General features: G+C 39.7%; 1 protein-coding gene across 4 annotated transcripts in view; it reads left to right on the top strand.

Moving 5' to 3' along the window:
• The window catches only part of LOC311059710 (uncharacterized protein), a 38,951-nt gene extending 22,196 nt beyond the window's left edge, over positions 1 to 16,755 (top strand). For 3 of the 4 annotated variants that reach the window (XM_084077735.1, XM_084077736.1, XM_084077737.1), the window contains 5 exons: positions 3,602 to 3,661; positions 7,797 to 8,411; positions 9,592 to 10,806; positions 11,063 to 13,387; positions 14,036 to 14,477. In XM_084077735.1, the coding sequence (XP_083933861.1) occupies positions 3,602 to 3,661; positions 7,797 to 8,411; positions 9,592 to 10,806; positions 11,063 to 13,359 (4,187 nt within the window). In that variant the 3' untranslated portion in view covers positions 13,360 to 13,387; positions 14,036 to 14,477. Of the gene's footprint in view, positions 1 to 3,601; positions 3,662 to 7,796; positions 8,412 to 9,591; positions 10,807 to 11,062; positions 13,388 to 14,035; positions 14,478 to 14,616 lie in introns of those variants that run through there. The other variant, XR_014602190.1, reaches the window with a different exon arrangement.
• Positions 16,756 to 17,068: the final 313 nt, after the last annotated feature.

Below are 17,068 nucleotides of genomic sequence, written 5' to 3'. Positions count from 1 at the left end.
TGGCAGTCACCACTAGAATCTTCCCAAATAGCTTAGTGACTTTTTGGTCTCCTCTTGTTATGAGACACTTTAACGGTTTGTGTTTATAATGCATTAATAGCAAAGTAATTTCATATTCCATAAACACAGGACCCGATACATGACATGTTTTATAATGCAATGACAATAACCCATCTAATCTAAACTAATCCAGAAGCTTCATGAGGTGAGCCGGCTGTGGAAAGTAAAACAGGTGATAATTCATCTGAATTTCACTTGCGTAGATGATCCTACAAATGAAAACTGAGACAGGTGAATCCCACCAAAACAAACAGCTTACAGCAGCAGTGGAGGAGCAGCAATGGCTCCCTGATGCTTAATTTATGCTCCTTTGTACGATAAAGAATAAAGTGGGTCTCTCCAGCCAAGACAGTCAGTCTGTCATTGACCATTCACATTATGGTGCACTCTTTATGGATGCTCTCATCTTGACTATACCTGAGGCAACATTTAGTTGATGTTTGATATGTTGTGTTTTCTTTGATCTGATAGTGTGATGGTATAGTGTGAAGTCGTACCTCCTGATTCAGCAGTTTATATGAATACCCCAAGAAACCGTATACAGTCCCGGCGTGGGTACCTAGTTAGCAGTTTATATGATTACCCTGAAATACAGGACACAAGGATTAGACAGCAACATGTAGTCTCTTTCACAAGATCCACAAGATGATGGAAGTTTGCAGAAAATGAGGTCAGTATACTGAGATTCCCCAGAGTGAACAGACCTACACTGCCCCCTACTGACAGTAGTTAGCTGTTGTTTGGGCTCTCTCAAATTATTATCATCCACATGGATATAATAAAAACGAATGACCAAAATACACAATAATGACAACTTGTTATGGCCATATACAGACTCAGAGACAACAAGTGAATGAAATACATCCTAACACTAACACTAAGTGAATAACAAGCAATATAGCCATAACAAGTGAACAATAATAACAGTGAAATCCTGTACTGAAAAAGCAGTGAGTTTGTTGGTGCAAAGGTGCATTTAGAATGTTCTCCTAGAATATATTCAATTTTGATTAATTGAATGGAGGTGCGTTTTATACCAGATCAGAATCCCTCCTGAGTCTCTGCCCTGAGTGACTCCCTTTAATTTGGTAGGTGGCACAATGATCTCCCTGCATCCTGTGGGACAGCAGTGGACTCCTCTCCTCTCCTCCATGTTTCCTGCAGTATCACAATGTGTGGATCTTCCAGTTCTCTCATGAAGTCTGGGTCTCTGCTCCTGGAGAAAAAAACAAATGACCTCAGACCTTGAATGTCCTAACATGCCACAGCAAAACACTTTTGCTCCATGAAGAGACTAATAGGCTCAGTAAATATTGTAGGTTATAGACTGCAAATCTAAAGTAGTGCGTTTGCCCGTTCTGGGTAGCGTGGGTTCGGGATGCCCCTATAAAATGATTGGCTGAGGGGCCTCCTTGAGTCTTCTCTCTCTCTCTGTGTGTGTGTGTGTGTGTGTGTGTGTGTGTGTGTGTGTGTGTGTGTGTGTGTGTGTGTGTGTGTGTGTGTGTGTGTGTGTGTGTGTGTGTGTGTGTGTGTGTGTGTGTGTGTGTGTGTGTGTGTGTGTGTGTGTGTGTGTGTGTGTTGTGCTAGTTACTGAAAACCAGTAACTAGTTACCATTACTAGTTACTTCATTTAAAAGTAACTCGGTTACTTTACTAGTTACTTACACCAAAAGGTAATGTGTTACTGTGAAAAGTAACTTTTTAGTTACTTTAAAAAAAGGGCTCCCATTATTGCCCCTATAGCCTTCATTTCAGTACTGTTATTGCATTGGAGAATAATACAATCTGTTGATCAACTTGACATGCATTTGCATCACTGAACTCTGCTAAACAATGTGGTCTATACCAGGGGTCGCTCTATAGGATTGTAATCTGCTGGTCCCAATGTCCGGAATGATTCAAATTTATCAGACATCTGATAAAAAATCACACCCAGTGTGAAGTGGGCGGTGTGTGGTCATCACAACATGACTCACTTAAAAAAAAGGATAAATTACTTTTTTTTAAGTCCATGCTATTCATAGGGCTGCACATGTGTCATGTGTTTCGCTAGCCAATCACAGTCCTGAATTTGCAAAGTCAGCCAATCACATTACAGCTAGTGGTGATGACACTAGCTGTAATGTGATTGGCTGACTTTGCAAAAGTATAGATTTGCATTGACTGTGGAAGGGTTAGGGTTGTAGACTGCGTTGTAGACTATTGGCCAATCACGGTGCAGGATTGGTCAGTGTCCAAAACTCACTTATAGGGGGCGGTTACACCGCCCCAAAAATACCGGTCATAATTATGTTTAAGCATTAATTACAAGCAGGTGCGTAAATGCAGCCTAACACTTAGGCCTACAGCATTATATTTTGGATTGAGCTATTTGAACATGAACCATGATGAACGAGTAATATAGCCTACACATTTTATATACAGTAGCAGGGTCATCTTGCACAAATACATTAATTACCTACTCTACCATTTGCGCCTGGCAATCTCTGCTTCTCACCCATTGACTTGCATGTTAAATGATGGCTTTTCCCCTTAGAAATAATCGATCATTTCAGGAGCAAGAGATTCAAAATCTCTTCTAAATCTAATCAACAAGGCCTGCAGTAGGCTATGCACTGGAAAATGTGCATGACATTATTTCAATAAACTAAAAACACGGAAAATGTTAGAGGGAGTAATAGCCATGGATACACGATGGTCGACTGTCACGACCTTCATGGATGAACTTCAACCTGGTGTTTGCACTTTCTCCATTTATGGCCCGTACATCTACATAAACGTTCATATTTCAAATATAAAGTGCTTATCCCATGGCCACGGATGTTACATGTATATACGGGCTCTCAGAAGTACCTGTATCATCCGTATTGTTCAATAAAAAGCATTTCAATCTGATCGGTGGCCATTTTCTCCATATGCTTTCAACTGAGTGACCCTATCGGTCGGTAGGTGTATTGCACTCCAATACATATGAGAAAATGGCCACTGATCGGATTAAAATGCTTTTCATTGAACAATACAGAATATACAGGTACTTTTGAGAGTCCCGTGCATAATTTTAACCTCCGTGGCCATGGGGTAAGCACTTTATATTTGGAATCTGAACGTTTATATAGATGTACAGACCGTAAATGGAGAAAGTGCAAACACCAGGTTGAAGGTGATCCTTGACTGTAACGGGAGTTTTCATGTACCCACCGCAGGGACTGCAGTAGCAGTTAATAAATAGAAGAACAAATGAATTAATATACTTTAACGTGCAGAATCCGAAACAGGCAGCGCTGTGGCACACTATACAGTAGCTTATGCCGCTTTTGAACTAGAAAAATGCAGGTTTCCCTGATTCCACTAGGCAGAGTGAATCTATGTTATTAAGAATTCATTGTTTTCATAGAGAGAGAGCAGTTGGTGTGAGAATGAGACTGAAATTGTTTCAAATATTTAGAATTGATCTGTTTTGAAAAATAAATACACACTAATAAAATGGTTTTGGATGTGATTTTGCATATTGATTGAATTGTATTGTATCATATTGTTGCAGAAGTCCAGGGTGAGACACCTCTGAAACGGACCGAAAGCTATGAGTTACTACCCCCTGACAGTGAGTAAAACTGAACTGAATCTGAATCTTATTGGTGTTTCATTTTATAAAGGTTTGATATTTTTGCAACATTCTATATGAATATTTGGAGTTATCACTCAGCCTAGTTAGTAATAGTTAGAAATGATTTAATCTGATACAGCTGATCTCACAAGATATAAACAGACTTTGTAAAGCTAGGCTCAGACCGCAGGACATAATGAACCTAAGATCTTAAGGGTATTTCACTTTAAACTAACATTTTAGCTCCCCACACAGTTTTGAGTTGCTTGATTCAATCGTTAGATATTTGACACTCATTTGATCAGATATGCCCCTTAAGCCTATTCAATTTCAAACTCCATGTTAGATAAGACCAGGGGTGATCTTATTTACGAAATCCGCGAATGGCATCAAACTGCTCCGCTCCCATTGAAAAGCATTGTCAGAATCCAATAGGTTAAATTCCAGTTTGGTGCGACTCTGCCCCTAATGAGTACTTTCTACTTTTGGTACATTTTGATACCAATACTTTTGTACTTTTACTCAAGTAAATTTTGAATTCCGGAGTATATTTCTACATTGCAGTATTGATAAGTAAAACAATTGAGTACTTTTTCCAGCACTGGGTAAACCTAATTGAAAGCACAAGTCCTTGCTGCTGGTGACTGATGTTGTCCTTGTGGAGAAAGGGAGACCATAATATTTTATTTAGTTATTTATTCATGTCAATATTTTCTGTAACATAATGAGTCCTGTAAGTCCATGCATGAAACTCCATGAAGCACATGCATGAAACGAAAAGAAAAATGAAGGTCTCCCCGTCGAGTCTGGACCATATTGTCCTTCTAATAATCTGGACTCCAGACAAACATCAAGATCTCCCATGATCTATGATTTTCCTCTCAATTCCAAAGTTGTATGGACGTTCAGTCTGGCCCAGTAGGTGGCTAAAATGTGTCTTTTTTTCCTCAAAAAGGTTGAGTTAGGTCGAAATGACTGAAGTTAGTTCCAAGAATATATCAGGGATAATCCATGATATCAATTTATATTCACTATTGACATTGTATAGTGGTATATGTTAGTTGGCTATATTTATGCTTAAATATTAAGAACAAATATAGCTGCAAGCAGCGATAATACGGGGCCAGGAGAGAGAAAGAGAAATGATAATTCCTTTAACAGGTCAGTTCATGAAAGTCCCTTGCGGTCTTGTTTCCAATGAGTGCCTGTGAGCAATTAGGGGTTAAGAGTCTTGCTTGTGTCGATGAACAAATTTCATCGACACATTTGCTGACCTGGCCTGGAATCGTACCTGGGGCAACCAGAGTCTCTGGTTGCCTAGGCGGGCTCACTAACCACTCAGCTATGGCCGCCCCTGAGAGAGAGAGAGAGAGAGAGAGAGAGAGAGAGAGAGAGAGAGAGAGAGAGAGAGAGAGAGAGAGAGAGAGAGAGAGAGAGAGAGAGAGAGAGAGAGAGAGAGAGAGAGAGAGAGAGAGAGAGAGAGAGAGAGAGAGAGAGAGAGAGAGAGAGAGAGAGAGAGAGAGAGAGAGAGAGGAGAGAGAGAGAGAGAGAGAGAGAGGCGTTATTATGATTCCACACCGCGTCGTGGCAAACCCGCTGAGCGGGCGCTGTGATTGGTCAGTAGTCGCTGTGATTGACAGTTCTCGTTTTTGCTACTATGCCTATACCTAACCTCAACCCTAACCCTAACCTCAGTAAAACTATGCCTAAACCTAACCCTAACCCTAACCCTACCTCAGTAAGACTATGCCTAAACCTAACCCTAACCCTAACCCTAACCTCAGTAAAACTATGCCTGCCGGGGAGCCAATCAGACACGTAAGGCGGGTCTAAATCCAGGACGCGGGTGGGATTCATAATAACGCGAGAGAGAGAGAGAGAGAGAGAGAGAGAGAGAGAGAGAGAGAGAGAGAGAGAGAGAGAGAGAGAGAGAGAGAGAGAGAGAGAGAGAGAGAGAGAGAGAGAGAGAGAGAGAGAGAGAGAGAGAGAGAGAGAGAGAGAGAGAGAGAGAGAGAGAGAGAGAGAGAGAGAGATGGAAACGGAAACGGAATAGATTGAAGATAGAAACGGAATAGATTGAAGAGACAGAGAGAGAGACATGGAAACGGAATAGATTGAAGAGAAAGACATGGAACGGAATAGATTGAAGAGAGAGAGAGAGAGCATGAAACGGAATAGATTGAGTCATGTTTTTTGCAATTCAACTTAAATGAGTGTGCATCAAGTGAGGCTTGAACCAGCAACCTTGCGGTCGTGAGGCACTCTTAGGTAGCTGCAACACTACCTATAGTGCTATAGCTTTGTCCAGGCTGATGTTGTCTGTTGAGGATGACAAACGCTTGCCTTCTGTCATGACCCAAGCCCCTGTTTCACTAACACTAAGATCACTCGTTCACAAACCATTTACCAATGAAGAAATTGTACATCTCCTCAGAAGCAAAACTAGTGAAAGTAGCCGATCTACAAGCTCACAAACCATTAAAAGTTGTCAGATTGTACATCGGCTATTTTCACAATGAAGTATGTTATACATTGAAAAAACATACTCTCATTGCTATCTGAAAAGTTGTGAGATTGTAGATCAGCTGTATGTAAAAAACACTCAATTAAGTATTTCATGTTATCTTTAACAATTGCAGATGTATTCATTGATAGTCATGTTGTGTGAAATGCAACTTAGATGAAGTCTGCACCAAGTGAGGCTTGAACTGGTGACCTTCAGGTTGTGGGGCACACATTTAAGCGAGAAGCCACAACAGACAAGAACCTGTGAAAGGGAGATCACACAGATGATACAGTTTCACGCAAATAGCTGAAAAATCCTGGGTTTAAGTGTTTTTCAAACTGCTCAAGATTGCGGACAATCTAAGGGCTGTGCTTACTGGTCAACGTGATAGATGGGTTCCTCATTAGTCAAGGCACATGTGTAAGCAGGTCTAATGGCTGTCGGCCAAACGAGGCATGACTTTTGCCTGTTTAAAGTTTCAATTTTCAAAAAATTGCTATAGCGCCCCCGTTTGACCAATTGGAGTAAGATTGGTTTCAGTGATATTTGGAATGGCCCTTTACATTTCTGCAAAGTTTCAAAGAATGGTAAGTCTGCATGTATGTGTTAGGGGCAGATGAATAATTGTCATAAAACTGCAATATTCATTGGCTCATTAAAGCTTCATTTTTTCACTTATGGAAAATATTTTGCAAACGTTTTTTGGCATAGGTCCAAAGTTCATGTGTAAAAAGTTTCGTGCAGATTACTCAAAAATCCCAGGAGGAGATAGGTTTTAACTGTTTTTCATATAATTCAAAATGGTGGGAGATCTAAAGGTCAGAGGTCAAAAGTCAGAGTGTGAAAGTTGTTCAGCATGAGGAGACGCATGTGTGCATCGAAGTTTCATGGCTGTAGGTGAAACAGGGCATGAGTTGTACCTGTTCAAAGTTGGCATTTTTCAATTGAGTGCTATAGCGCCACCTTTTGACGAAAGATTGTGAGAATTATTTCTTGATCGTTTTTCATGACCATCTATCATATGGCCGAGTTTCATAAAAAGCGACTGCACGGTTCAGCCAGAACTGCCAAAAGTGGCAGAAGAAGAAACGGAATAATGCGAATAACAATACGGGTCCATGCTGGAAGCCTGGCCCCGTAATTATAGTGTAACCTGTATGGGGTGGCAGCAAAAGCCCAGTATAGAGGTCGTCTCTTCATACCAGTAACCTGTAAACTGATTGTATGACATTCTATAGTAGTTGTGTATATCTGTCTGTCTCTTATATGTCATCATGATTTGTGTGCATGGGGAACTCATTTGAAACAAGCTCAGTGCTTTTATGAGTCTTCCAGTTTAGTAGACCTTGTATTGTGAATTTGTACTTCCATGTACTGTTGTTCTCATGTCTTACTAAATAAAGTACATCAATCAATCAATCAATCAAGTCTTGGAAACATCAGGTCCCCGGTTCTCACACTTAACCCCTAACTGCCCCTATAGCATGGTAAATGCGGAGGACAGATTTTATGTATGTATTTCATATGTGCAAATATACAGTGACAAAAATACCCCAAAGGAGTGTGGACCTAATTATTATTATATATGTATTAATGTAATGTTTTAATGTAATGTTTTCATTTCAGTGTCTGAGGTGAGGGTTGTTCTGTTAGGGAATAACCAGTCAGAGAGGAACAGAATTGGGAACCTCCTACTGGGACAGCCTGTGTTCAGTGGTGGTCTCATAAACTCTATGAAAGTTATTGGTGTAGATAAGAACAGTCAGATGGTGGTCATCAATACTCCAGACCTGCTAGATCCCAAAATCTCACTTGAAGAACTGACAGAGAAGGTCCGAAGCTGTGTGACATCGTCTGATCCTGGACCTCATGTGTTTCTACTGGTGCTTCAGCCTGAAGACTTCACTGAAGAACAAAGACTCAGGTTACAGACCTTTCTTGAATTCTTCGGTCATCGCTCATTTGATCATTCACTTGTGTTAGTATCAACACGCAGAAAAGAGAATATAGGTCATATGATAAACTATGTGGAGTATCCTTCACTAGATGACATGATCAGAAAATGCAGGTACAGGCACATACAGCAGAAGAACCGTGAACGCCTTGAGCTGTTGGCACGATTGGGTCAAGTTGTTAAAGAGAACAATGAACAGCATGTCCTCTGTGATGTCTATGAAAATGCCAGTGGTCCCACCAGCAACAGACCAGATGCCGTGAGCTTGGGTCCAGAAAGAGATGCTGGTAAGTGTAGGACATCATGGCATTTAATTTGTATATTATTTACACTTATTATTTACACTTTCTGCTAATGTATATACATCCTACCTAGGAAAAAAGAAAACAATGAGAAGAAAAAGAAAGAACATGGTCAATTGCTCAAACGAATTGGTCACAATTCATTTATTTTCCCCCCCAGCCAATACAGGTTTCTATTTTAATTTAGGAAGGATTTTACTATAGTAATTATATACATGATGATAGATTATTCTCCACCAGGAGATTTGTGTTCTCAATTCTTGAACTGTCATTTTTGTGAATTAATAATCACAGAGCAATATGGAAGGCTATTGACCAGAACAAGCCAATCGGACACCTGTCTGTCCGGCTTAGGATCAAGATACTAACAGCCACTTACAATGTCACTCTGGCTTATGGGATGTACTAGTAGCCAATCACTGCATGCAATTCACTGAATCTCTAGTTACACCATCACTGTTCTTGTGCAGTAGTTTTGTCATTGTTGATGATGATTACCATTGCGGTAACACTTGCTATGCATCCCATGTCTATAATGCATTATAAGCATATTTATAATTCTTTATAACCTTATTTATAACACTGTATAAGTATAGTTATAACTCATAAATACTCAGAATGCTTTACAACAATAATCATGACAAATCATAAAGCATTTTATATTATAAATGCAATGTCATCTCTTAAAAAACTGTACAATTACAGTTATAAACAATCATAAGTACTCATAATGCAATCATTCTTCACATTCTAAAGCCTCTAATTCACCAAGCGTTGGATTGTTCACCCACTAATAGGGAACGTGAGCTGGGTTTAGACCGTCGTGAGACAGGTTCGTTTTACCCTACTGATGATGTGGTGCAATAGTAATCCCACTCAGTACGAGAGGAACAGCAGGTTCAGACATTTGGACACATCATAAAGTCAACTATTATAATGATCCATAATTACTGGTCACTCACTGACGTTTTCTTTTGGCGAGGATCATAGTGTATTATAATTCTTATACTTGTAATACATAAATGATTGTATAATGCATTGTAACCAACCTTTGAGTGACTGTGATGCAAACATAATGCATAGTGCACTTAGTAGAACCTTTCTAGATATCAGAATGCCTCTAATCTATGTCTTAAAAAATCTTTAAAATATATATCTTTTGTAGATTCTGGACTCAGGATTGTGCTTCTTGGGAAAAGTGAAAAAAAAAAGTCAACACTTGGCAACTCAATCATCAAAAAAGATGTTCTTTCATCGCTTAGTCGCTTTAATTACATCCAAGGTCAAACCAAGCAGGTGGTAGAGGGGAAGTGTCAGGGAAAGTCTGTCAGAGTAGTGAAAACCACAGACCTCTTCAGTCAATCTGTTGGAGCAGTGACAAAAGAAATCAAAGAGATCTGTGCATCTGATTGTTCACCTGGACCAGATGTATTCCTGCTGTTATTGAAGCCTTCTGAATTTACTGAGGAAGACAGACACACACTGAAGTTCATCATGGATTTGTTTCATCAAGAGGACTTTAACAACTTCATTGTCATCAAAACTGATGAGGTTCAAGCAAACGACTCTGTGAAACAGACCATTGAAGACTGTGGAGAAAGACTTTACAGCATGAATGAAGACAACATTCCATCACTGATGGAGAAGATGAAGACAATTGTGAGTGAACATAAAGGAAGATGCCTTGCCTCGGTTAAAGGTAGCGACACGATGAAACGAATGTCCAACCCTCCTCTAAACCTGGTGCTGTTTGGCACAAGAGGAGCTGGGACCTCTGTAGCCAACACCATTCTGGGTCAGACCCAGTACAGCTCAGAGTCTAGTTCCCCTACAGAGTGTGTGAAGAGACAGGCGGAGGTGTGTGGCCGCAGGGTGACCCTGGTGGAACTGCCTTCCTTGCATGAAAAATCGGAGGAAATGATTCACAATGCGTTGAGATGTGTCTCTCTCTGGGATCCTGAGGGTGTGCATGCCTTCCTGTTGGCCGTTCCTGTGGGTCCCCTCACTGATGAAGACAAGGCAGAGTTACAGAGCATCCAGGATGTATTTACCTCTGAGATCAATGACTTCACCAGGGTTCTGTTGACTGTAGAATCAGATCAAACTGCTCAAGCTTGTGCCAACTTTGTAGATCAAGACAATCCCATCAAGGAACTGTGTCAGAGCTATGCAGACCGATACACTGTATTCAACATTAAGAACAGCAAGCAAGTTCCTGAGTTGTTGAAGGCTGTGGAAAAGATGAGACCTTTGGAGGGTAGACCACTCTGCTTCACAAGAGAAATGTTTATAAAGGCCCAGATGGAAAAGATCAAACAACAAGACAAAGTCATCACCACGCTACAGGCTGAAGGAAAGAAGTCGGAAAAACCCAGCATGTGTAAGTGTATCACTTGTTGGCTTTTCATAATTCACCTCTTGTGCATATTGAGAATCTGTTGAAAACACCCAAAATGGGTTCTTGTTTCTGGTTAAAAAGTCTTCCTTCTGAAGCACGAATGAAAATTGTGCAAAGCTTATTTTGACTATGGTTTACATGCATGCAGCTTTATCTCTTTTGAAAAAAGCTGGATGCTGCTTAGCATTCTCTGTTACATGATGAAAGTGTACTCATTCTATGCCACTTGATATTTCAGGTGATCATGACGATCAGAGCCTCAGGATGGTACTGATAGGAAAGACTGGCAGTGGAAAAAGTGCCTCAGGAAACACTATTTTGAATCAGAAGACATTTACATCCAAACCCAGCCAAATTTCTGTCACCAAGGTTTGTCAGAAAGCGCACGCTGAAGTAAACAGCTGTCGTGTTGTTGTAGTTGATACACCTGGTTTGTTCGATACAAGTCTGTCCCAGGAAGAGGTTCAACAGGAGATGATCAAATGCATCAATCTGCTGGCCCCGGGGCCTCATGTGTTCCTGTTGGTGTTAGAAATTGGCCGACTCACAGAAGAGGAGAAAAAGACATTGCAGCTAATCCAGGATGCATTTGGAAAGGATTCCAAGAAGTTCACCATCATTCTTTTCACAAAAGGAGAGATACTGGAGCATCATGAACAGTCCATTGAGGAGTACATCAAAGACGGGTGTGATGATTCATTTAAGAAGCTGATTTCTGAGTGTGGAGGAAGGTACCACGTTTTCAAAAATCTTGATGGAAAAAACAGAGAACAAGTCAGTGATCTGCTGATTAAGGTTAAGGAGATGGTGAAGGAGAATGGTAGGGGGTGCTACACCACAGAGATGTTCCAGGAGGCTGAAGCAGCCATTCAAAAAAAGATGGTGAAGATTTTAAAAGAGAAGGAAGATGAGATGAAGAGAGAGGTGGAGGAGCTGAAAAGAACACATGAAGAAGAAAAGCAAGCAATGAAAGAAAGGATGAAAGAGCAGGAAGATGAAATTGAAAAGGAGAGGAAAAAAAGAGACACACAACTGAAAGAAAAGGAGGATTCTATTAAGAAAGAGCGTGAGGAAAGAGAGAAAGAATGTGTTAAAAGAGAGGACGAGGACAATAAACGGATGGAATTGGAGGAAAGTAAACGAAACGAGTGGAATGAAAAACTCAAGGCCTTGGAAAGAGAGAAACAGAAAGCATCAGAAGAAAAGGATAGAGAGTTGGAACTCAAGAGAAAAGAAATGATAGAACAAGGAGATGCTTGGGAGAAGGAAAGAAGAGCATGGTTGGATAAAAGACACCAGGAAGATGAAGAGAGAAGAGAAGAAGAAGAGAAGAAAATAAAAAGGCTTCAGGAAGAATTTGATCAGGAAAGACAAAAACATGAAAAGAAAAGAAAAGAAGAGGATCAAAAGAGACAAGAAATTCTGCAGCAAATGAAGAAAGAACAGGAAAAAAGAGAAATGGAGGACGGAAAGAGGAAGGAAGAAGAGGAAAATAAACTAAAGGCACGGGAGAAAGAACTTGAGGACTTGGCAAAAGAGAAGAAAATAGGATCAGAAGAAATGCAAAAACTAAAAGAGAACTGGAAGAAGGAAAGCCAAAGATGGGGAAAAAAAGAACATGAAAACAAAGAGAGAAGAGAAGAAGAAGAGAAGAAAATCAAAAGGCTTCAGGATGAATTTGAACGCGAGAGAAAAGAACATGAAAAAGACAGAAAAGAAGAGGACAAACACAGACAAGAAGAAGAAGAAGTGAGGAAACAGAGAATTGTGGATGAGTTCAGAAAGAAAGAACAGACAGAACAGCAAAGAAGAGATGAGGAGGACCGAAAAAGGAAGACAGAGGATGAAATGAAACAAAAGGAGTGGGAAAACAAAGTTGAGGCCTTGAAGAGAGCAGAAGAACAGGATAGAAAATTGTTGGAAAATCAGAGAGAAGAAATGAGAAAACAACGAGAAGATTGGGAGCAGGAAAGAAAAATATCGTGGAATAAAAGACAACAGGAAGATGAACAGAGAAGAGAAGAACAACAAAATAAAATAACAAAGCTTCAGGAAGAATTTGATCAGGAAAGAGAAAAGCACGAGAAGAAAAAAAAAGAAGAGGTGCAAAAGATACGACGAGAAGAAGAAAAGGAACGAGAGAAACTTGAGAAAGAACATCAAGAAAAACTAGACCTGATGGAGAATAAACACAAAGACGAGGCCAGAAAACAAGCTGAGGAATTCAATGAATTCAAAGAAAAATACCAGAAGGAGTACAACGATCTCATACAACAACAAGAAGCTGAAATACTTGATCTGGAACTGAAACGAGCCACAGAATTGAAACAGGGCCAAGTGAAATATGATCTTTTAAGCCATAAAGAGACTGAACTGAAGAAGGAAGTAGACGAGAAAAGTAAAGACATAGAAGAGAAAACTAAAGTCATAGACACGAAAGCAGGAGAATTAGAAGACGTGAAGAAGAAGCATGAAGAACAACTGAAAGCCCTGAAAAAGAAGTATCATTGGCGACCAGGGTGCATTAACAGCTGAGAACATTATCATGATGTCAACATTTTGTGTAAGTGATTATAATATATGCATAAGTCAATCACATCATTTGATATGATCATTCTATTTTACAATACTGCACTGAATGTTTTGCTATTTGCAAAGCATTTGAATGGATTTCGATAGTCACAATATCCTTACTAAAATTAACAGCTATGAAATAAAATCACGTCAGACGGGGGGGGGGGGGGGGGGGGGGGGGGCAGGGGTCTCCAGCAAAATGTGTCAATATAGCTTCACAATCATTTTAACCACTTTAACCATATTTTATACATTGACTATTAAAACATATCAGATATACAAGCTCATAATAAGTCCCTTAATGTCGTGCTATGACCTTGTATTGACGTGATTTATTTAATTTTTTTAAGCAAACATTTTTAACTAGAGGTTTTGAGATTGGGGTCCGCAGCCAAATACACATAATTTTGGGGGTCCCTGGCATGAAAACGTTTGAGAACCACTGGTCTGGCATACAGTATGTAAAACTATCTGTATTAACATGTTGTATTGATCCTGCAAAAGTAGCTGGTAATCAAGCTCAGCTATGATCCTGTTCAACTATCTGTCTAACTATGTGAGGACCCTCTCTACCCTGTCTGTCTGTCTGTCTGTCTGTCTGTCTGTCTGTCTGTTGTTTGTCTCTGTCTCTTTGCAGGTGCTGGAGATGGGCGTGGCAGAGGGTCATCAGCATCATGGTAACACCTGAGCCAGGGGTCATCAATGTCTCTGTGGCAAGATGTTTATGATTTTATTTTTTTAGAAAAAAAAGAAACAGGAAAACCTTTTGCTTTTACGTAAGAACATTATAATGTTCTTATTTTGTGCGATGACAGTTCTGACTGTACTGATAAGACCCAATTATTGAAGTTTGAATGTCCAGGTTTTCTTCAGAATTAGGTAGGGCACTGATTTAATTCATAATGTACAGTATAATTCATTGGAATAAATCAGCAACACTGGCCACACAAGGGACAGTGTGTGTTCCAGTGTTCCTTTTAGAAGCCTCTGAGAGCTCAGTGCTGACTCTCTCTTCCCCAGTAAAGGGCCGTCACACCAAGAACGATAACTATTGTTAATATGTTGTCATTACACTTAAAGATCTTTCTAATTCAAGTGGATGGCAGAGTCCACACTGCAACTAATTACGATAGTGGTTGTTACGTGAAGAGACTTCTGTCTGTGTTTGCTGTTTTTCTTCCCCTTGCCTTTGCCCTCTTGTCTATCATTCATTCCTAGGTCCCATTCTTTCAGAATTCAACTCCGCCTCTCACCACCGGTTGGTCCTCCACTCATCGGTCCACCAATCATCTCTCCAGCCATCACCATATATAGTTCACCTGTGTGCAGTCATGTTTTCCAACTCCCATGCCATGCCTCCACTCAGTCTCTGAGACAGACCTGTTTGCACTTTTGGTTCAACTTTAAATTGTGTCATTTAAGCCTTCTGTTGGTACAGGGAAAGATAGCCTTAGTTCTGGGGTACCCTGTACATTTCTGCACGTAGGTAACATTCTGTTATTCACTCTAGTATAGAGGTGAGTGCCACCCATTGTAATTTCTGTTTGTTGTTAGAGTAGGAAGGTTTTTGTTTCTCTTTCAATAGGTAAGATCTTTATTTTATTTAGATAGTGAGTTTTGGTTTTATTGTATTCTTTCCTTTGGCACCACCAAACCTTTTCCCTGTGTTTGTTAAGTTGGCTTTATTAGTACTTAAAAATAAAACCCTCAATGAATTCACTCATCCATCCATTTCTGTTCAATTCTGTCATTGGGTATTTGTTATTGTCCCTTATTTCCCTAGAACACCTATTGGGGACGTAACAGTGGTTAACAATAATATCCTTCCAAATACAGTATGATTTTTGTTTGAGTTTTTTTTGGTGCTCTTATGGATGTAGGGTCTTAGTGCATAGGTTTTGGCTGGGGCGAATTGAAATGGAAGAGCACACTTTTATAGTTTAAAGGATTCCAATCTTATCGGTGTGCTACATGAATGGCACTGATAAAACAGCATGGGCATTGGACGGCTCAGTCCGGGCACTCGCTAGGCTATCGCCTCACCGGGGCTACAGTATATCTACTGTATATCATTATTTTGTTCCTTAAATGAATAAACAAGTTGTTTGTTTACAATACAACACTTTAGTGTTTGACACTAAAGCTTTGCATTGATGTTAGACTATCTGGTGAAGTGGTAACTCTGGTAAACCTGTTTATTGATCTAGTTAAGTGGTAAACCTTTGTATTGATTATATGTAATGATCTAGTTCAGGCACAGTCACACCACACTTTTATTTTACCTATGGGGTGGAATCTGCCAATGCTTTGTCAATGCTAATGCGTGTATTCATGGTCTTTCTATGTTGCGCACATCTTGCGTTTATGCGCTCTATATGCCTGCTAGTGCCATACAATACTGGCTGCAAAAAACTGTCGGCCGCGCACAACCTGAGTTTAACAGCAGGCAAACATATTTTGGTGTGACCGTGCCCTTAATTGGTAAACCATTGTATTGATGTAAAACTATCTGGTTCAGTGTTTAACCAACAACGTCTTTTTTGCTTGGGAAGCAACAAATAAATGAATATGCAAACTGGTTCTCTTGTTGTGGCCCGTCATCAAATTCAAAAAGTTATCCACATGGAAAGACACATATGACAACCTACATGTATATGATGACTTATGAAATTGTAACCCTTATGTCACAGATAAAACATCCTCCTTATGTTAACCTATCTCACAATGACAGCTTGTTCTGCATGTTGCTTTGACAATATGTGCCTTTAATTACAGAGCTTGTTTTCTTTTTTATAAAAGATTAAAATGTTTGACAACAGAGGCCTTAACCACTTAAACCCAAAATGTAACTGAGTTGGCTCAGTATTTATCCATCTTCTTAATTTTATATTTTTGGCTAATATTCTCCCACAGAATATGGATGCTGGGGTTCAAGTGGTTAAAAATTCCCATTGAAATTATTTTTCAGAGTTGTAATGAGAAAAGTACATAGCAAGACAAAAGACAACGGGTACATCTCAAAACCTTGCAGTTCAGATAAAAAAAGGGACATGGGGCCAACCTTCTTTTATAGACTGTTATTCTGCAGCACAGTTGAGAACTATGCTGGTGCACTATGGACACACTTACAAAACTAACTATACATGACTGTCGTGTTTGTGTTGTTTGTATGAGGACCACAGTAGAAAAAAGTCCTGGACATTATTGTGTTTCATCCTCAAATTGTGCTGATCAGTACGATTTGTAATCTGTGTTTGCATTTCATCTAAACCCAATTCAACTAAACTCAACTAAACCACTCTAAATTAGACTAATGACACCTAGAAACTGAAGACTAAAGACACCTTGCTGTAAGCTAAGTGAACATTGCTCTGGGACAAGTTGATGAGGCTGACAGAGGGAGAGCTAGATTTTGATTGATATCCTAATTACCTAATATGTATTTTTATGTATTTATATATATACTTTTTGTTTACTTGTGAAAGAGTCAAATGCTGGTCTATACTGTGCCATGTCTATATAGTTTGTATTACTGTCGTGTCACAACAGTATCAAACCCATGTCCAAATTACTTTTCACCACAGGCCTCAGAGTCAGGGTGTTTATAATATTATCCGAGATGTTATGTTAAAAATAAACATAGCTGCATATATATCACACAAGTGCCCGT

This window comes from Gymnoscopelus microlampas (assembly GCF_963454915.1).
Source record: "Gymnoscopelus microlampas genome assembly, chromosome: 14".
NCBI lineage: Eukaryota > Metazoa > Chordata > Actinopteri > Myctophiformes > Myctophidae > Gymnoscopelus > Gymnoscopelus microlampas.
The sequence above is the reverse complement of the archived record's forward strand: the minus strand, read 5'-3'. Positions and strand labels throughout refer to the sequence as shown.